Source organism: Egretta garzetta, unplaced genomic scaffold, assembly GCF_000687185.1.
Source record: "Egretta garzetta isolate BGI_Z169 unplaced genomic scaffold, ASM68718v1 scaffold64, whole genome shotgun sequence".
Classification (NCBI taxonomy): domain Eukaryota; kingdom Metazoa; phylum Chordata; class Aves; order Pelecaniformes; family Ardeidae; genus Egretta; species Egretta garzetta.
Window position 1 is genome coordinate 1158019 of NW_009259596.1, and position 20795 is coordinate 1178813.

Here is a 20795-nt window from a genome sequence, read left to right on the forward strand (position 1 = left end):
GTCCCTCTGCCTGCCCAGCCAGGCGAGGCAGCGGTGGGGGGCACAGCTTGTGCCCCAGGCCCAGGCGGCTCCCGAGGCTGCCATGGCCTGCTGCACCGGGCGTGGGCTGCCAAGCGCGGCTGGGCTGGGGTGAGCCCTGGGAGAGCTGCCCTGGGGGGGTTGCCTGTGGGGGGGAAAGAAAGTCATTGCTGGGTGCTTGAGCTAGAAGCAAAAAGTTGTTTGAAGCAAAACGATGAAGGACTGGCACTGCAGGGGGCTTTGCTTTTGTGAAGAAAGGTGGTTTTTTTTTCCTAGCGTGAAAAAGCGCAATAACCATTAGTGAGGAGGGGCGCACACAAAGTGCCACCAAGTCCCTGGCGGGAGCCTGGCCCTGGGCAGCGAGCACCCTCAGCTTGCTTGAGCTAGAAGCAAAAAGTTGTTTGAAGCAAAACGATGAAGGACTGGCACTGCAGGGGGCTTTGCTTTTGTGAAGAAAGGTGGTTTTTTTTTCCTAGCGTGAAAAAGCGCAATAACCATTAGTGAGGAGGGGCGCACACAAAGTGCCACCAAGTCCCTGGCGGGAGCCTGGCCCTGGGCAGCGAGCACCCTCAGCTGCACGGGAGCTGGACAAGCTGTAATCACCAGCGAAAAAGGGAGGGGGATGTGCCCTGGGCTGCAGCCCCTCTGCGCTCCCCACGTGTCCTCGGTTCACCCCGCAACGCTGGCCACTGCAGCGCACGTGGGATGGAAAATGGGATTTGCTTGCAAAATAAAGCGAGAGGTGTCTCCCTCCTGATTTTTCTTCTGCAATGCAAGTGAACTGGCAAGTGGGAAGTGTCTGGCTGCACTGCCTGGAGGAGGAGGGAGCAGGAGCACAGGAGGGGGCCGGGACAAGGGCTGGATTTAGGAACAGGGAGGGAGGGAAATGGAGAGGAAGGGCTGCCAGCAGCTGCTGGTGCTGCAGGAGAGCAGGAAAGAGAAGATAAGAGGAGAGGAGGGAGGGGCGGGCAGAGGCAGAAGGGGGAAGAATGGCGGGTGCTGTGGCAATCTGAGATGCTCTAATGCCGTGCTTGCTACCCAATTAAAGTGCTTTAAAAATACTGGGGCGCCGGGGAGGACATCTGACAGGTTATCTAACGCAGTTCCTGTGACTTCACCCTGTGCTATTTGTGCTTCTTCCGGCCAGCACGTGATCAACCTTTACTTGAATATCCCAGTGTCTACAGTAGTTTGGGTTGGCACATTTAGCAAATATACACCGAAGACTCTGCCAGTCTTGTACAGAGATATCCTTCAGGGTCCCCTCATCGATGATGCTAACTCTTTCCATGGGGGATATCTGCTCTGGAGCAACAGCAGATGTAGCGTTAGAGGCTCAGGGCTCTGGAATAGTTCATGCTCCTCACTGCCGTGGAGAAGCTGAGGCTTCAGCCAAGTGTAACATAACACTGCATCCTTCAACTGGGGAACAGGCTGCTGAGAAGAGCGACTTTATCACTAGATCCCAGGCTTATAAACAACTGGACGCATCTTGAATGACATTTGTTTATATCAAAGCATCTGTTTCTTTTTCAATGTGGGTCTACTGTGCAAAAAATGGTGGTGCCTTGTTTGTGTAGCACTTTCTATGTCCAGTGATAAGCTCACTAAAATTAGAAGTTATGGAATAACGTAGTTTTTAAAGGACATACTGCAGACTACTGCTATGTTGAAACTCATGAACCTGACAAGAACTAAAATCAAGTCCTGTATTGAATCCCTTAAATGCTGGCATGTTTCAATCCTAAAGACAAATACTTTTCACTAAAGTATTTCTTGTCTGTTAATGGTGTTTTTATTGCAAAAGAACAGCTAGACTGTTCCAGATATTAGTGATCTGTTTCCCACATGGAGCATCCTATTTTTATGCCTCATGTAAAACATAAGATATCTCCCTTTTCCAAAGACCTGATGACAGTGGCCCTGTAATTCACTCTTTTCAGAGCTTAATGTCCAGCTCACACTACCTCTCTGTGTTTGGGGTGGCTCTCCTCCATTTTTCCTTGCAAGCAGCTCATATCCCAGGTTATTATACAGAGGAAGGGTTTTCTCTAGATGCCATTGTCCCAAGGCGCTCTGTGGGAAGTCAGTGAATGGCAGACAACCCAAGAGTTCCTTGGGATTCATTGGAGACATCATACACCTTTCCACTTGCTCCTATATACAAGTCTCTCTACCAGTCCTCCTGGGCTGGCTTGTGTTAGACTAATAAGGCAATAAGGTACTGACAAGGTTACATTTAATTTTCTAGAGGCACAGCAATCTACAGTACTGTTTAGGATTCCTCTGCACACTTTTACCTCAGTACTCTTCCTTAATCAAGCTGCACAGCAGAACTCGGTCCCCTACACTTACCATCAGTGTAGGACCCACGTTCCTTAGAACGGTTAACATGGGCCCCACCAAGTCCTCTCTGCTAGGTGACCCACGAGTCAGCCTGACACCACAAAGTCACCTGGCAAGTGCTGTTACCCACTTACCAGAGCAGGCCAGAGTTCAACCAAAGGTGTTTCCATGAAGGGAAGACCACAGTTTAAAGATCCTCCATTGGTACCCTGAGCTTTCAAACCCTTGCAGTATCAGTCCCAAATGTAGGCAGGAGAAACAGAGAAGCAAACAAAATAGAATTTGTGCTCTCATACAAAGAGAATTCTTAATTGTACCAGAAATATTTCCCGGATTTTCACAGTAAGTTACTAGTTTCTTTTGTGAAAGAAAGTTGTTTTAGAAAAATAACAACTATATATTATACTGCTGAGGAGTGTCCTATCTTACAACCATTGTCTTTGCATTGTGTTTGCTGTAGATCAACGACTCCATTCTCCAGTACTTTGGAAGCCGTACAAGAAGAGCGCTTCTGTACGCACCTCCTGCCCACCGTGAAACCGACCGTCAGCTCTGCCAGCGCATCCTGGCAAAACATGGATATACAGTCACAGTCCTTGAAAACAGGAGACTGATGGAAGATCCCAGCCTTGGAGGCCCTTATCACAGTAAGAATAGTTGGACTTAGTTAGTTCATTAATTACTAAATGTTAGCTATTGATCCAGAATTCTTCCACAGAGGCAAAGCTTATAAACTCTAGATGCAAGTAAGGATACAAAACAAATTCTAGTCCTTCTCTGTTATGCAGCTAATTTTTCACAATTAGATGATTCTTCCATTAGATACTTCCTTCTGTAAAAAAATGCAGCAGAGTGATTCGTCATAGTCTTGACAACCAAATCAGATCAGTTTGGTTCCTGATGACTTCTTGTACCAACTTCATCAATATAATAACAGAGTGATTTTCAGTAGAGCAGCCCATAACAAAGCAACTACCTGCTACATTGGGTTCTTTCTCATTTTCTCTCTTAAGGAAAAGCTGTATGCATGAAGGTATGCTTTTTGCTCTGGTAATGTTTCTTTTGTTCTGTAACATACACACCAAGCTGGTTAAGGAACACGATACAGAAGAAGTACATTTTGCACTTGCTGCAGATGCTGGGGTAAATCACTGCTGGTTCTTAGTTCCTATTGAAATTTGATCCACAGTTAAAGTAGGTTACTGAAGAACCTTGATCTCTTGCACAAGGGACTGTAGCTTTGTGGTATAGAGTTATTCTGTGCCTGAGAGAGGAGCTTCGGACACCAGTTATATATATGCTGACCATGTTTAAGTGCTCTTGGACACCTTAGAGGTATGAACTGAAACTGTGATCTCAATTTGGTTTTCTGTTGGAAGTCAGTTTGGGAACTTTGGAAAGCTTTGAAAAAAATACACAAGCCACCATTCTGTCAGTAGAAAAATGGTGTGGTTGGTTATTTCTCATGCTAAGGAGAGTGCTGCTCACATCACTCAGGCTTGCAATATGTTCCTGGGGTTACCAGAGAGCTCAGTTTTGCTTCATGCTTTAGACAGAATGGTTTCATAGATGAAAAGCGTAATTATTTCACATGGATGAGGCTTCTCAAAATTCAACCACTAATTTCAAGTTTCTTTAAGAATCTTTCTTGAAAATAAGGTACATACAGTTTTCTTGGAAGGCTGTAGAGAGAAATAGCAAATTGTCTTCACCTTGCTTTTTTATTTTAATCTGGTTTCATATGCACCTTTCAGCCACTCCTTGCCTTCAGTACTTTCCACCCCAGAGTGACAGAACACAGTGTGTCCACAGGTTTTGCTAGTGTCAGATGGGCTGCAGAGAAAAGAGGGCGTCTCTGGGGACCGTGTGCAACTTCTCCATGAAATACTTCTGTTTCAAATGGCCTAGGAAGTGGATATGCGAAATTCAGTTATGACCTAGAAAAAATCACTGGCTGCAGTGGTCAACTCAGGTTCAGGTTCTCCAATACAGGATTTTACCCTCCAAATACTGCCTCTGCAGAAATCAACTTTACTGTGGGTATTTATATTTTACAGGCTAGCACCAGTGCTTCCTGTAGTATTTTTCCAGTAATGAAAAAAAATAGTGAAAAGGCTTTAGGTATTTTCCAGGAACATCCTACAGTTTCCAGCAGATGTTGAAGTATGTAAAAAAGTCAAATGCTTGCCAATTTAAGGTAAAGAGTAAGACTCTACTAATTCCATTTCATGGCAACATAAGTCTGCCTTTAACTATTCCCTATGTTATGTAAAGCTTTAAAGTTATGTTTTAAAACCAAGAAGTAAGTAAAAGAGCATGTTTGCATACCAAACCAATGATCTTTTCTTAGAACTAAACAAGTTACGCTTGAAGTTATTTTTCTTTGCCAGTAGATGATGGGGTTTACTGTTCTGGATGGGATAGTACTCCTTATTTTGGAGAAGGGTATTTTGAGCTATGCTTTGTCATAATATTTTCCTAGTAGAAGTGTTATAAATTATTAAAAAATATGTTCCTTGAAGCCTCTATTAAAAAGATGTAGATAATGGACTGAGAGACATATATCATGAATGTTGTGAAAAATCTGTAAAAGGAGCCATTCCTTCTTACTTGATATTATTTAGCAGCTCTATCCAGTGCTTTTATTTTTGTGCAGTCTGTCTCACTCGTGTATCTTTCAAAGTTCACTCTAATTTTGAAAGGATTTTTTGTTTAGAATGGCTGAGAGCCAAGGGTCTAACTGAAGTCATATATGGAAAAAAATTCACCACAAAACATTCCTAACTTTTTTGCACTGGCCCGGCATTAATTTTGGGCCTAGTTCTGCTCCTGTTTGAAACCCAAATGTGACAGCTCTACACACTGATCTTCCAGAGAGATCCTCCACACCTGGGCTGCAGCACTGTATTGATTTCATTGCTGTCAGAGAGAAACATCAGGAGAATTGTTTCCTTCAGTGGAAATTTTTCACTTCTTACAGACCAACCAAAACATTTTGAGTTTTGGTAACTGAAAAATAGTTGGTTAAGAAGGAAAATGATACCTTTTTTAGGCAAAGAGACTGTGGTTTATGGGTTTCCTATGAAAAATCTGTACAGATGCTTTCTGCAGTAAAATATAAATTATTCAACCCCCTCATTTTTCACTGTAAAATAGCTCTGTCAGTAAATTCTCAAGCAGCTTTGGCTGAAGAAAAAGTAGCTGTGCTTTCACCATTCCTCAGCAATTAAACCCACATGGAGAAAAAAGCCCATGGACCGATGCTATCCGTGCTTGTTCTGAGCTCTTTTGAGTCTTCCTTTTGCGGCAGCCCTAAAGGAACCAGTTTTGCTGTCAGGTTTGAGGGAGCAGGTTTGAAAACAGTGTCACTCAGCTTCACAGAAAATAATAAAAGGATCACAGAATGTCAGGGGTTGGAAGGGACCTCAGAGATCATCTAGTCCGACCCCCCTGCTCAAGCAGGTTCACCCAGAGCAGGTTGCACAGGACATCATCCAGGTGGATTTTGAACATCTCCAGAGAAGGAGACTCCACAACCCCCCTGCCTGGGCAGCCTGTTCCACTGCTTTGTCACCCTCAAAGTAAAGAATTCATATTCAGCTGAAACCTCATGCTTCAGTTTGCACCCATTGCCCCTTGTCCTGTCACTGGGCACCACTGGGAAGAGTCTGGCTCCATCCTCATGACATCCACCCTTAAAATATTTAAGATCAGGAGGAGTGAGAATGTCCCACACGCCTGGGTTTTCTCCTAGGAGGTTTTCTGTACTGAGCCACACAAGCCATAGGCCTTTTTCTCAGCCTGGCATAGAGCTGTGCTGCTCTATCAGAGGTGAGTGGGATGAGCCACCTGGCTTCAGAGCACCCTTAGGTTCTCCCAGAGCAGCAAACGCTGGAGCAGAACTTTCAAAATATTTTTCCAGTCTTCTGCTTTCTTCCTCTTCTTCCACTCCAAGTTGTCATCTCTGGAGCCACAGCAAAGACTGCCAGGATCTATGGGTCCCTATGGCTCTGTGATGCCCTGCCAACATCTTCACAACGTTTTTTAATAGGAAAGTCTAATCTCAGAAATATGTTGCATTACAATGCGTTTCTGTCCTCCAGAAATAATGCTCCCTAGTTACTGTCTGCTGCCTGAACCTTTCCTGAATTCCATACTCTCCCCAGATGACATCTTCTGAGATAAATAAACTACTTATATCTTTCTTTCTGAAGCCATCAGTTTTTCTGTCCTTTGCTCAATGTGTCTGCCTCATTAGTCAATGGTGACCCTCCCTTAATAGGAATTTCCTTCATTTCTCAATTCTTCACCTTTACTAATAGTTACACAAATCTCAGAAAACTGCAGGCCCCGAAAAACATGTGCAGCTGTATGCTATGAATCTGACCGGCCAGTTTTAATTCATTCTGCAGTAACATGCGAAATTCTGTTGTTACCGCTAGCTTTTGGAATGGAACAGATTCTGCGTAACCTTAATAACAGCCAGTCGGATTGGCCATGGAAAAAACCACACCTATTCAGGCTGCTGGCAAACTGAGTGCAGCGTAAAAGTATATGTTCCCTGATGCCTTAGAATGTTAATTTTAATAATCTGGTGGAATTTTGTGCAATTGCAATGAGTGACTTTTTTTAAAAAGGCTCATAAACCATTTTCACAGTATTGATTTTACATGATCATTTCCTATTTTTAGAATACTACAGTTGAATATTTAAACTTTAGTATGGCTTCTGTTTGCAGCTTGAGTGACATCCACTGAAGATGAAATTTTAGCCATGCCATTAGAAAGATTGTTACGGTACATATATTGATTTGGGGTTTTTTTTGTGATTTATTGTTCCATAAGATAAGTATTGAACCCATCTTATTTTTGGTCCCTATTTACCTCTTGGGTCAATAATTCTTGATATTTATTTCCACTGAAATCGATACCAGCCTCATGTCCTATTCATTCACCCAAGATTGTTAAGTGGAAATCATATGCTATATATATCCTTAAATTTACATATATTGCAAAGAATGTTAGATCTGAAGTTATTTCCTCTTTGCTGACTTTATCAATATGTACTGAATTCTGTTCTGTTTTCTGCCAAATTTAAGAGCATGCTGTGTTTAAGTACTTGGCTGTGTAAATTAAGCCCTGACTCCAGCAACTAACTATGAGGATGATCTGGCTTTTTGCAGATGTGGGAGTGGTGCTTGGGTGGAGCTGCTCCAAGAACAGGAAGGGATGAGTGAGACAACAGACCCGTGGGAGTAAATGCGAGCGAATCTTGGCCCTTCTCTTTACATGCTGGGGTCAAGAGATCTGTCTGGCATTTAAGGTGGTATCTCATAGCGTTACCTAGGTATTATAGCAAGGGGTGAATAACCCCTCATTGTTAATGTAACTCAAATGTATTCAGACATAACTCATTTTGCTGTAAAATGCTGATTTGAGAATTGTTGTACTGTTATGGCAGGTATGGCCTCTGCTGCCTCCCTCCTTGTCTCTCTACCGAGCGCTCTGTTGCTTCCTTGTACCCAGCAGTTGCTCCCTGTAAAAGCTGCTGCTTGGGGAATTCGGGAAGCATGGGCCTGCAGGAGCAAGCACAGGTGTTCAGCAGACGTGGAGTGATGCTAGCTGCGGGTTTCTGTCTCTCACTAAATGGTGCATGACCAAAGAAACAGTTGGGGACAGATGAAAGAAAATTCTGCTTTGATTCTCCCAAAAAGCAATTTTCCAAGTCAATCCTTGTCAATTTTTCATTTCGGTTTGTTGGGTATCCTTTGGAAAAAATGCTCTTTACAGAAAATCTACATTTTTCATAGGAGGAATATATCTGTGTCTGTTCACTTCTGTTCACAGTAGGACTAGGAGGCAGAGAAATGTTGCCACACGAGGGTTAGAGATGGAGAAACTAGGATAAAAACCGTATGAGTCACGGTTAGAACTAGGATGGAATGCATGCTCCTTGCTGTATATCTTTATCTTACTCCTTTAGCTTATTGTATCACCTCTAGTACTCCTCACTATTCATACTTTTGACCAGAGGCTAAATCGGCAGAAGAATCAGCTTAACTGCTGACATCTGGCCAGCAGCAAGGTAGGAACTTGCAGAAGTGCTACTTCGTAAGTGCAGCCAGTAATAGTTTCCTCAGGGCTGCTAATTAGTCTAGAGAATAAACTACAGCTGTGGGTTTCGGAGGCCCCCAGGGCCATGTCTGGTGACTGTCAGACATTTGCTTTTCATTTTCCAAGACATACTATATCAGCAAAAGCAGTGAGAATGAGAGGAGGTGGTAGAGACAGAAGCACACAGTGATGCGCTTTCTTCAATGAGCATGAAGACTGCTATGACTGGGGGAACAGAGATACTTGTTAACGTAAAATATTTAAAAAGGCTGCTGCCAAGGAAAAAAGAACAATCTGTTCTTCATGCCTATAGTAGATAAGACATGAAGAACTCCAACAACAACAACAAAAGTTACATTAGCTATTAGGAAAGCTGTATTGGGGGTAAGGCCAGTGAAGTAATCAAAAGGATCCCCTGGAGCTGTGGAGCATTCAGTCTTAAAGGTCTTGAAATAGTAAGTAAAGAGATTTTATTGCGTGTAGTGTGTCCCCTTGTGGGGTAGCAAGATGGGCTCTTAGACTTCTTGCAGTCTTTGACTAGCCTTGAGAGAATGAGGCAGGTCAGAAACTGAAGAGGGAAAACGTACTGATTTGTAAAGCACATGGAGACATTGCAGGTATGAATCAGCTGTGGTGACTCAGGGCTCTAACTGAGGAACAAGCAATATGTAGCTTACAGCATCTTCTTAAAAAGCAAAATATTCTCAAAAAACCCAAATCTATGAGACTATATTCCTGACAGGAGTGGGGGAAAAGGCAAGGGAGAACAAGATCAGTGGTGCTTGGAGTATAGCCAGCTGAGGTTTGAGAAGGTAGAAAGCGGGTAACATACTGTGAAATACAGATGGTTTTCATGGGATGGCATGTAAAAATCAGTTCTAAGAGAAGCAAATCTCCTCCCTTCGTGAGTAGTTTTCTGTGGAGTTTGAAATACACTAACTGGAGTAGGTAGCATTAGTTCTAACTTTACTTTTATTTCATTTTTTTTTTTTTATTTTTAATTGTTCAGAGTAGTTAGTAGGAGACCCTACTTGCTGTTTGTTACAGCCTCAGAGAAATTTCCATGAAATCTAACTAACTTTAGCAAACAATTATAAAGACTAAAGGCCTCAAGGAAAATTGCTGGTGTGTTCTGTAAACATCTGGTTGCCATTTTCAATTACAAGGACCAACCCACTGAAGGAAGCAGTTTGGTTTTTTTGGAACAGAAATGGGACACTGGGGTTTTTGTTCTTTTTCATAGTGGAGAGTAAAGGAAATGTCAGGAATAGAGAGGTCACTAGATGCTCAGCTTTTATAAATACAAAAGTCTCTGAGAAAATGAAAGTAAATTGAAATCAGGTTCTGAAAGTGTAAACAACCCTGTGGAGGTAAGGTTAAATAAGCAGGGCTGGAGACCCTAGCACATGCCAGCAAAAGCACAAGCTCATTCTATCATAAGTAAGTAATTTAAAATATTGTGCAAAATAATAGTGGAGAGGCTAGCCACAGAAGTATTTTGTGTGTTACTATACAGATAGATATGTGTATATCTTCAAATCTAGCAGATGTAACTTCCAAAAATCATTTTGGTTGACTGTTAGTACAAATATATAGCTGGCAGTATACAAAATATGTGTCATATGAGTCATGGGCAAAGTTTTGACAAGTGAAAACATAAATTTCAGAAGCATTTTTTTTGTATGTTGTTAAGCAAGGAACTTCCTAAACAAGCTAAATAGGTAGAAATGTGATCCTCGAAGCATACTGAGTTACAGGCGTACTTAATGTTTGTTAAATTTGTTCTGCTGCCTTAAAATGAAAGTTCATACAATTCTAGGAAGAAAATGCATGCCAGAAACATACGCTATCTTGATCACTTTTTAATTTTGCTTTTAGCAGTTCAGCCTGGCTGTTTGCCGACTAGTTGAAAGTGGACACCTAATCTCATGCCACAGACGTCATTGGTTTCAGTACAAGGCAGATCAGTTTCTGATAAACCCAAATAAATGTTGCTCTCTAATGTGATGCTGTGGTCTCTTGTAGAGAATCTAAATGCATCATATAATTTTCTGAACAATATGTATTCTCCTTCCTAATTATTAGCAGAACATATTCATGTTTTCTAGCAGAAGGGCACACAAACTATTTCTTTGTATCACTAAAATAAACCCTCTGTGGAATTGTAGTAAAGCCCATTTCAAATGCACTCTTTTCCATGAGAAAGGGAAATTCTTTATTTGTTCATAACAAAAGTATAAGGACATTGAACTTTGTCAAGTTAAAACAGCATTTAGTCATAAAGTTACCAAACATACCTTTCTTTGAATGTTCTTTTTAGTCATATAAACAGAACATGTGGTCCAGTGGAGAGGGGCATTTATTGGGCTGACTTAGAATTTATAATGACTAAAATATTGCACACTGATTACACAGTGAGCTAAAATTAAAAGTTTGCTGGAATAAATTATATCACGTTAATAGAATCTGAAAAACAGGCAGACACACATGTCGGCCAAAGGAAGCAACAGTGTGCGAGTCTGCTAAAATTAAATAAATACAAGGGATTAAGGTATAAGTATACAAGCTTTATAATACACTAGTAACATGCAAATCCTGTAAAAGAGTTTGAGGCAGTGTTTTGTAACTGTAGCCTATGGAATAAGAAGGTAACAGCAGATAATTGTTTATTTGAGTATTTTTAAAATGCTTCCCTTTAAGAAATGAATCCTGGCTCTGGTAAGGTTCAAGCAGAGACTCTGGTTTGTAAGTATATATGTCTGTTCCTAAATGTCAGATGATTGCCTGCTAATATAGGTGCTGGGAGAATGACAGTAAGTCTAGCCAGAAGCCTGTAGCCGTCCTGCCAGAGCACTCTCTCTAAGGGGCTGTTGCGTTAGCGTTGCCCAGTGTTTTGGCTGCTGGAAGCTGCACACCCTTTTTGATGCATTCGCTGGCTCTGAGCCCTGGTCAGCTGTGAGAAGTGTGGTGCCTTTCATCATTGTGCTCCCATTTTAGGTAGAGGCATTATATACCACTGAAACCAAACCTTTTTTTTTTTTTTTTTTTTTTTTTTTTTAACTTTTTCTACCATGACTGTCATTGCTTCAGATAGCAAAAAGCTTATGCACTATGTGGGCCTTCCTTATAATCTGCAGCCAGCCCACTACATTCCTAGGTTCAGATTCCAACTTTCTCCAGCTGCATCCATGTTCAGCTGACAGCTCTTTTGAATTCTGAATCCCAAAAATGTCCCAGACATCAGAAGTGCAGTAGACACCCATGGGTTAGAACATGTTTCTGAAAGTCTCATGCACCATATTGTTGTACACTGGCTTATTTGACATCAAATGGGAACTTTTCTTTCATGAGGGGAATGATTATTCTATCCTTCTGATGTTCATTATACTCCCTCAAAGTTGATTTTTCAATGTAATATTGAATATTATTTTATTTGGCCCCTGAGGTTGTCCATTTGGAGGTAATCCTAGTTTGTGCAGATGTTGAAGAGAAAGGAAGCTTCTCTAATGTACTCAGAAATCAAAACGAACTATCCCTGAGTTTCAAGTTGGTCATGAGAGCTTTTAGATTTCTGAAAAAAATTATTCCATACAGAAAACTATTGCTAGAAGTGACAACTACTCTTTGATTAGAAAGGAAAAAAAACCCCAACGTATAACTATTTGCTATCATTTTTGGCAGGTGTGTTTCCCAACAAAACAATGTCCATTTTTCACAACAGAAGGGCAAAATATGGAAGGGATTTGGATTAAAAAGTAACAAAGGAATAGGATTTCAGCAACTTTAACTGGTAGCAAGATTAAAAAAATATAGTCTTAACATATTTCCTCAGTAGTGCCTCACATAAGTGAAATATATTCAGACTTTGATAGAGGGAAGGACAGAAGAGCTGAGCGCTATGCATTTTAGAAAGTTTGGAGCAAAGGATCCAAGGCATAAATTGTTTCTATAACAAGCTCAGTTAGAATACAGATCAGTTGATCAGCTTTTTTAAAAAAGGAATTTTAGTGTAAAATGGCAAAATAAGACAAAACCATTTTTTCTTTATTTTTGGAAAAAAAATACTGTTTGCTACAATTTGGGGTTTTGGGGGTTTTTGGTTTTTTGTTTGGTTTTTTTTTTTTTTTAACAAAAGATAAAATAGAAAACCTGTCAGCATACTGAAGTACTTTGTCAAACAGGCTGATAAACAAAATAAGAACAGGACTAGCTATTCTTGACCCACTCGAGAAGTATTTGTCTGTCTAAATGGGAATTAGACATTTAAATATTTTTTTTTTTCCATCTGGCTTCAGCAACTCTCTCAAAAAAAGGAAAAACCCTCACTCCCGTTTTCACAACCACAGTGAGGCTAAGCATCTCTGGAGCTTGTCTAGAAGTCAGTCTTCAACAAAAAATAATTGAGGTAATTTGCTGTAAAGATTAGGCTGAAGACAAGGACTTTAAACACATAGAGTTTGGTACGTTAACCCCATTTTCACTTGGAATGAAACGCTTCAGCTTTAGAAAAAAGGTTAGAGGACCTTTGGAGAAAGCTCTAAGAATAGGAAGAAGGAAGTGTTCGAGAAAGTACTGGCACAGAAGGTGCCTGTAGATTAGTTAGGTTGCCCTCTTTATGGCAGGGTGATGTGTGAGGTAGGAGAAAGCAGCAGGTTTTTTCTTCTCTACCCAGCTCCATGACACATCTGATTTACATCCCAGACATTACAGTACACATTTGTGGCAAATCTAACAATTGTGGGTGTGTCTGTTTACCTTCAAAAGTGAGAAGTCTGACCCTACATTTCTTTAAAATGTTTGGAGAGATAATTTTAACGTCTACTTTAGAGTCCACGCTCCGTGGATGCTCTACATGGTAGAGTACCTCACTCTGCAGGTGAATAGAATTGAAAGGCAGCATAGGGTGCTGTGCAGAAAACAGTATTTGTGGGGTACACTTGGAAATCTCCCTTACATTAGCCATGACTTAATTACTGCATCACTGTCTTCTGCGGTTTTGTCTAACCATAAATAACATGGGTCAATCCCCTAGTCCTGAGGACAAGTGGTGCAGTATGGCTCATGTCCATGTATCTGAAGTTTTTTCCCCTGACTGAGGGTGGCCTGCTCTTCAGTGAGTTTTAAGAACTGTCGCTGGCTTGAGCTGTCTCCTGGGGCATTGCATGGCCACCCAGGGAGAAGAAAACAAACACAGCGGATGACTGCAGGCCAGTGGTTGAGCCTGTGTCCTGACACTGTTTAGTTCAGGCATTGCCTCGATTCCCAAGCTTCTCTTTTTCAGTATTCTGATTGTTTCCTGCCTCTTGGGTATTAAGGAATCTGACACGTTAATTAGGGTTGGCATATGATGCCCGAGTGCTGTAAATGCAGTGATCAAGGGCTGCCATTCAGACTTTAAAATATGTGTCTTTGTTTCTTGTGTAGGTGATCAAACACCAAACTTTTGACATTGTAATTGTTATACTAATTCATTGTAATTAGAATGAGACCGGACATTAAGATAAATAAACCCATCTACTCCTTCACTGCTTATCCTGAGGCTCCCCTGTATCCATTGAATGGAAGAGGCTGTTTTCTCAGCTCTATCAGTTTCTGCCCTTTGAAGTCAATGATGAATTCTCATTGGTGCCATCATTCAGGGGACTTCTCAGCTCAGGTTCCTCATGTCCTGCTGCAAAGAGCGGGAGTGGTAGAAAGGTTGGGGTGAACCGCAGGATGGAAAGTATACTCAAACTGGCAGTTTAAGGTTTCCTTGGGCAGGACTCCTCCCCAGGCACTACTTTCCCATTGATTCTTCTTTTCTCCCTCCAGCTCTTCCCATCTATTGCATGCGCCTCTCTAAATACCCAGGCTCTTCCTTGTAAGAGCAGCAGGGTCAGCAGGCTTGGTAATAGTCTAGTGGGGAGGATGCCTCAGTACCTCTTGTTTTTTGCTGTAGCTCCTATGAACACACTCATCCAAGTTAGAGATTGCCAAGTCCAGCAGCCTGACAGAGGTGAGGGTGATGCAGATCCATGCCCCCTGTGTCCAACCAGCAGCAAGGCTGAGCGTGTGCTCCCAGCCAGCACAGGCACGCACCTATACCCCACATACGTCCATCCACACACATGGCTGGCCACACAGACCAACACGCTCAGCACTCACACAAACGTGAATAGCACCCACGGCCTCATCCACTCGCCAGTGCTCACACATGCACTCATACACCCACCCCAGCTGCTGCCATCATGGACGCATGGGCCTCCAAGCCCTGGTCCCCCTCCAGGGGCTGCACTTAGAGCCCCAGAGAGAGACACACACACACACAGGAGAGAGAGAGCTCTGCTGCCAGGCAAAAGTTGGCAATTGTGTTTAATGAGAAGACAGCGCAGACTTCCCTGATTAGGTACCATGGCCAGCCAAGATTAGCAACAGCCCACTTCTTAGGGGTGGCAAGCACTTTTTATCCCTTTATTCATCTTTCCCATGCTTGTTCCTCTTCAAAGCACCTTGATATCTCCTTTTCCCCACCTTTGGTTCCTCCACAAAACAGCCCATAATAGGCAACTGGGAAATGCTCTTACCATGTACCTCGTAATGGGTTCCAAACCCTTAGGCGATGTGCTTCCCCCCTCCCCACGTCCACAAGGTGCTTTGGGACTTCCATTCGCTTGTTGTGTTGGGCACTGGGGCTGAGTCTCCCCTGGGACAGTTGGGGGGTACCAGGGCAGGGGCTTGTGTCTCTCTGGGGTTCCCCCACCCAGCATGGTGCTTCTGTGCTCCTCCCTCTGTGTGTGTACGAGCATGCATGTGCATAACAGAGATGAGTGTTTTGTGGGCATATCCCTCTCCTGCGATGACCCTGGGAGCACTGGAGCAGGGTGCTATTTGGGTCCCCCCACCTGCTGCGGTTCCTCTGGGCTCTGTTGGGCACGTCTCTAAATGAGCTTTTTATCACAGAACCAGCAATCACAGCACTCCTACTCTGCTTATTCAGCAACGAAGACATGGGTCTGAAAACTGTAACCTGTGTTCCTCTGAGTTTCTCATGGTAAAATAACAGAGCTTCAGGCCTAAATTTCCTTTTTTTTTCCCTCTGAAAAAATAATTGGAGTTTTAGTAAAAGTTTCTGTAACAGAATTTTTGAATCCTGGTGATTTTGCACCAGCTGACTGTGGGTTTTCTATCTTATGTCTCTGTATCCAGCCAAGAGCTTTTCCTGTCCCTAGTGCATTCTTCGTCGCTACATGTGCTTGTTTCCCCGCTTTTTCTACTCTGCTCTGAGTGACGGAGGTCTCTACCTCACCTATTCAACCTCCTACTTTTCTTCATGTTGTCTGAAGTTTAAATAAAATAATTTTATATTAAACAGTGGGAGATCTTGAAGAACCTTGAGAATTTCAGACCAGAGCGGGCGTATATGCACACAAGCAGCACACAGGTGCTCAAAAGCTGTGAAGTTCACTCTTTTCAACTTTGATTTGACCCACTCACTCATGATACATCCTTCCACTTCATGCCTGCATGCTGCTTTTTCACATGACTTTGCCTCAGGGTGCACAGCACAGGGATACAAAGTTCTTCCCTGGATATAGTCCCCAGAGTTATCAGTTAGAATAACTTGGATCATGTAGCAGTGAGGGCTGTCCAAAGGCAATTGCATCAGGCAGAGTCTTCTTCCTTGGCACAGAGCAGGGTGGAGTTACTCCTCCGCTGAGGCTTAGAGAGCTGAGTGCCCTCTTCCTCATCGCACAAAGCAGCGTGTTTTTTCCTCCCCCAGTGGGATGCACGTGTGAAAATCTGGTAATATTTTAATTTATTTTCTTTGATCCATACGTGGTGCACTGCCACCTCTCATGCTCAGCCCCAAACCCCTGCTAACAGGACAGGGATGTCATTGCAAATTTTCCAATGCCTATGACAGGCGGAGCATACAACCAATAACTTCCTTAGCTACAGAGTTGCCCTGTCCATGAGCTTCTTTACCCCATTCTGATCCCTACTTGTCTCAACTGTGTGAGCCACCTCCTCCCCACATGCACATCTCTTCCCAGTTTTCACCTGGTTCTTCATCGCAGGCCACTGCCAGTGGCCTGTCTCTAATAGCTGGCTTGTCGGTCAGACAGTTTCCTTCTCCACTTTCGCAGCAGGTGAGGAAGCACCCATGCAGATGGATTAGCTGAGCTTTGGCAGAACTGTGACAGCTATGTGCTTTAACTAGGTACCAAGTACTTCCAGTCCCAGAGAAGGTTAGGTCTCAGTCCCACAATGCTTTCCTGTGTGAGTGAGAAACATATAGAACCATAGAATCATTTATATTGGAAAAGACCTTCAAGATCATCAAGTCCAACCGTTAACCTAACACTGCCAAGTCCACCACGAAACCATGTCCCTAAGCACCTCATCTACTCGGCTTTTAAACACCTTCAGGGATGGGGACTCGACCACTTCCCTGGACAGCCTGTTCCAATGCTTGACAACCCTTTCAGTGAAAAAATTTATCCTAATATCCAGTCTAAACCTCCCCTGGCACAATTTGAGGGAATTTCCCCTCGTCCTATCACCCATTACCAGGCAGAAGAGGCTGACCCCCACCTTACTACAGCCTCCTTTCAGGCAGTTGTAGAGGGTGATAAGGTCTCCCCTCAGTCTCCTCTTCTCCAGACTAAACAACCCCTGTTCCCTCAGCCATTCGTCATCAGACTTGTGCTCCAGACCCCTCACCAGCTTTGTTGCTCTCCTCTGGACATGTTCCAGCAACGCAACATCTTTCTTGTAGTGAGGGGCCCAAAACTGAACACAAAATATCCAGCAGCTTTGACTGTGGTAGCCTACCTGGTGTATTAAAAAAGTATAAAGTAAGAATTCCAGCATTTGGGAGCAACTAGGGATGTAAACCTTTTTAGATTGCATACAAGTAGAGCACATCATATTGGATTACTGGGTGCTTTTGGTTTCACTGTGGCTTGCTGTGCAGAAAGTACCCATCTGTGGAGAGCATACCAGAGTAATCTGAATATTCATCCAAAGCACGGTGTGTAAGCAAAGAAGTGGAGTAACAGGCTTGAGTGTTTGAATTGCCCTGACGTGTTTGCCATTGGGTCAGGACTACATGTTTTCCTTTTGTTTGCTATTGAACTCTGCTGTAGCTCAGGAAGTATTTCGACAGCGTATTTTCATAACTGGAGTTGACAGATTATGCCATGATAAAAACTATAGGTTGTTAGAGTTACAATCAGTAATACAACTCAGTGGAGAATTATTCTTAGCCTGTCACAGTCTCTCCCTGATAAACTAAAAACTATCTACTGCACCTGCATACTGCAGCACTCTTCTCCCCATGTCAGACTAATGTACTTTTTGAATGTACATTAGTTACTCTTATTTCCAGTATTCTGCTCATTCTTTGGCTGCACAGAAAAATATGTGGGTATAGTTTAATAGTACTGCATTATTTTTTTTTTTTTGTAGACTACCTTTCGTTGTTTTACAGACAGTTCTCTGCAAATTGAGAATTTAAATCATTTGCTGCAGGCCTGAAAATTCTTTCATGGTTGTGTCTTATAGTAGGGTAATTTGTTGACTGAAGAAATATTGTTAATCTATTGCATGACTGAATGTGATATAAATGGAGAAAAGATTGTCCTGTCTCTTCTCCATGCTTGCATTCTTGCCTGCATTAGATTTCTTTTGCTCCTTTTAGACAGTAACTGGTTGACTTGGTAGGTAGGTCCATGGCAGTTTTAGAGTCTGAGAGCAGGTGGAAAAAGGAAAACATCTTGCCAAATTTGAGAAGAGGTCTGGGAGAAATGGGTGACTCTTGGCTTGTTGCACTAATTTGTTTTTGTACTTTTAAGATTCTGCTTTGGATTGACAAGAAAAGCAGGCTCACAGCCTGGCCCTTCCTGATATAAGGAAACGGTAATAAAATAACTTTTTTTCAGATGAGAGTGGAAGCATTGTGCCTCCCCATTTGTAGTTAGACCTAACATCTTCCCACAGTATTTGCAGAAGAGACAGAGAATAGTCAAGCATTACCCTGTTTTTATGGGTGAGGCACGGCGATAGGACTTCAAATGGCTATTTTACTCCCCAAATGCTGAACTCAGATGTGACTGTACATTAATTTTTGAGCACAGGGCAATGTTTTGTGCTAAGTTCTTCAGGGGCAGATGAGCTGTTCTGGGAATTAGGCTGGTTCCACTTGGTTCATGCCAGCCTCTCCTCCACAAAGAATGCTTCCCTTGGCACTTCAGATCCTCTTAGTTATGGGGTAACTGAGCCAAAATAAAACCCTGATCATCCTCAAGGGGGGTGAATAGTGACTGTCCTCAGGATTCCTGCAGCCTTTCCCTGGCAGCCATACAGCAACTGTACGAAGTATTTTGTGAATGAATTGACTGAGTCCAACAATCTCAGTCTCATACATAGGGTGGGTTGTTTTTTTTTTTTACACTTATAATTCCTCACTGCAATTAATGTGCTGAAAGATTTCAGCATAGTTTGTCTAGTTAGGCAGGTGGTTACTGGACTGGGCTGTGCCTTATGGCAGACTACAGTCAGTCTCAAAACGTAGCATGGAGCACGCTGTGTGAAACAGGGAGAGGTTTGCACATGGACAAGTGAAGAGCTGCTTTCCAGAATAGCTCCCAAAACATCAGAAACCTCGTCGTCTTTTCCTACACTATCTTTGCTCTACCAGAGTGATCATTTCTTCATTGTTGTCTTAGTGAGGTCAAATCGGTGATAGCTCATGGCTATGAAGAGCCACGCCAAAAGAAAAATTAAAATACCTCCAATAACTGCTTCTTTAAGGGGAAAATTCCTGCACACCTAGGTATGAGACATTCCTTTAGGGAAAGCCCTACAAATGAAACAGTGGTATCAAAAACTTATAAAAGGCCATGTCGTTAACAAAGAGAAAGCATTCAGTCCAACAAGTGGCATTCTGATCTTTGCACAAGCGAGACAGCCGAGCTGCCATAACCAGAAATAGTCTTCAAAGGATATTTTTCCCTGGAGCGTTATCAGTGAAGCTCAGATCTTCAGAGGTGTAGAATTCCCATGGCCCCCAACCCCGTCATGCATCCTGCCTGGTGCTGCTGCCCTCTGAGGTGCTGAGGGGCATAAAACCCAGCCCAGAGCCCAGAGCCAGGCAGTGAGGCAGTTGTTCTGTCTTTCAGATGTCTGGCAGTTCTTCCACGCTAAACTCTTGACTAGCAAACTATTGGCTCCTGTAAATTGACTACATTGCAAGGATGAAGCCTGCTTTGTAAAACATTTTCCTCTGCCTTGTTTGAAGTCGGACTTGTGCACAAGCAGCTACTTCCATAAATATGTGCCTCCTCACCAAAGTCAGTTCAATCTGTGCTCACTCCATTACCTTGCAGGAGCAGAGGAGTTTGACTTTCCCCCCTCCCTGTAGACTATGAGGACTTATGATACATGAAGCTAAAACTTCATCTTTTTTTTTTTCCCCACACATCAGGATTACAACATGCCAAAAGTATATCTGAATACAGTTTAATATGTCAGTACCTAAACAATACCTTTTCCTGAAAATCTTCTCTTCACACCCATGCCACATCAGAGGTGCCTGGAAATATGTTTCAAGTAGAGCTGAGGGGAATTTCTTTTAAAAAATCATCATGTACAAATCTCAGGATCTCCCTTGGCAGGGTTTCTGTAGCCTCCTGAAGTAATGTATTCCACTACTTCATCCTTGTGGTTAGAAACTTACTTTATACAATCTTTGCTGCAAATTAAAATGTTTACTTTGTAGCCTGCCTCCAGTTATTAAACAGGACAACTGATTTTGGATGGGTAAAAATATATTTTATGGTGTAGTGGTTTAACCCCAGCGACAGCTAAAACATTGGTGCTTTATCCACACTGGCTTGGTCGCAAACTTAAAAGCCAGCACTGTGTGGGCTGCTAGGAATAGGATCATCATTGAATCATAGAATCCTAGAATCCTAGGTTGGAAGGGACCTCAAGGATCATCTGGTCCAACCCTTCTAGGCAAGAGCACAGACTAAACAAGATGACCCAGCACCCTGTCCAGCTGAGTCTTAAAAGTGTCCAGTGTAGTGGAGTCAACCACTCCTGTGGGGAGAGTATTCCAGTGGTTGACTGTTCTTATTGTGAAAAATTTTCCTCTCATGTCCAATCAGAATATTCTCAGGATTAACTTGTACCCATTACCCCTCATCTTTTCCACGTGACTCCTTGTGAAAAGGGAGTCTCCATCTTCTTTGTAGCCACCCTCTAAGTACTGGTACATGATGATGAGATCCCCTGTGAGCCTCCTTTTCTCAAGGCTGAACAAACCCAGTTCTC

General features: G+C 42.7%; 1 protein-coding gene across 1 annotated transcript in view; it reads left to right on the top strand.

Moving 5' to 3' along the window:
* The window catches only part of CPED1 (cadherin like and PC-esterase domain containing 1), a 152154-nt gene that overhangs the window by 9266 nt on the left and 122093 nt on the right, over positions 1-20795 (top strand). The window contains 1 exon segment of the mRNA XM_009638151.2: positions 2825-3011. Coding sequence (XP_009636446.1) covers positions 2825-3011 — 187 coding nt within the window.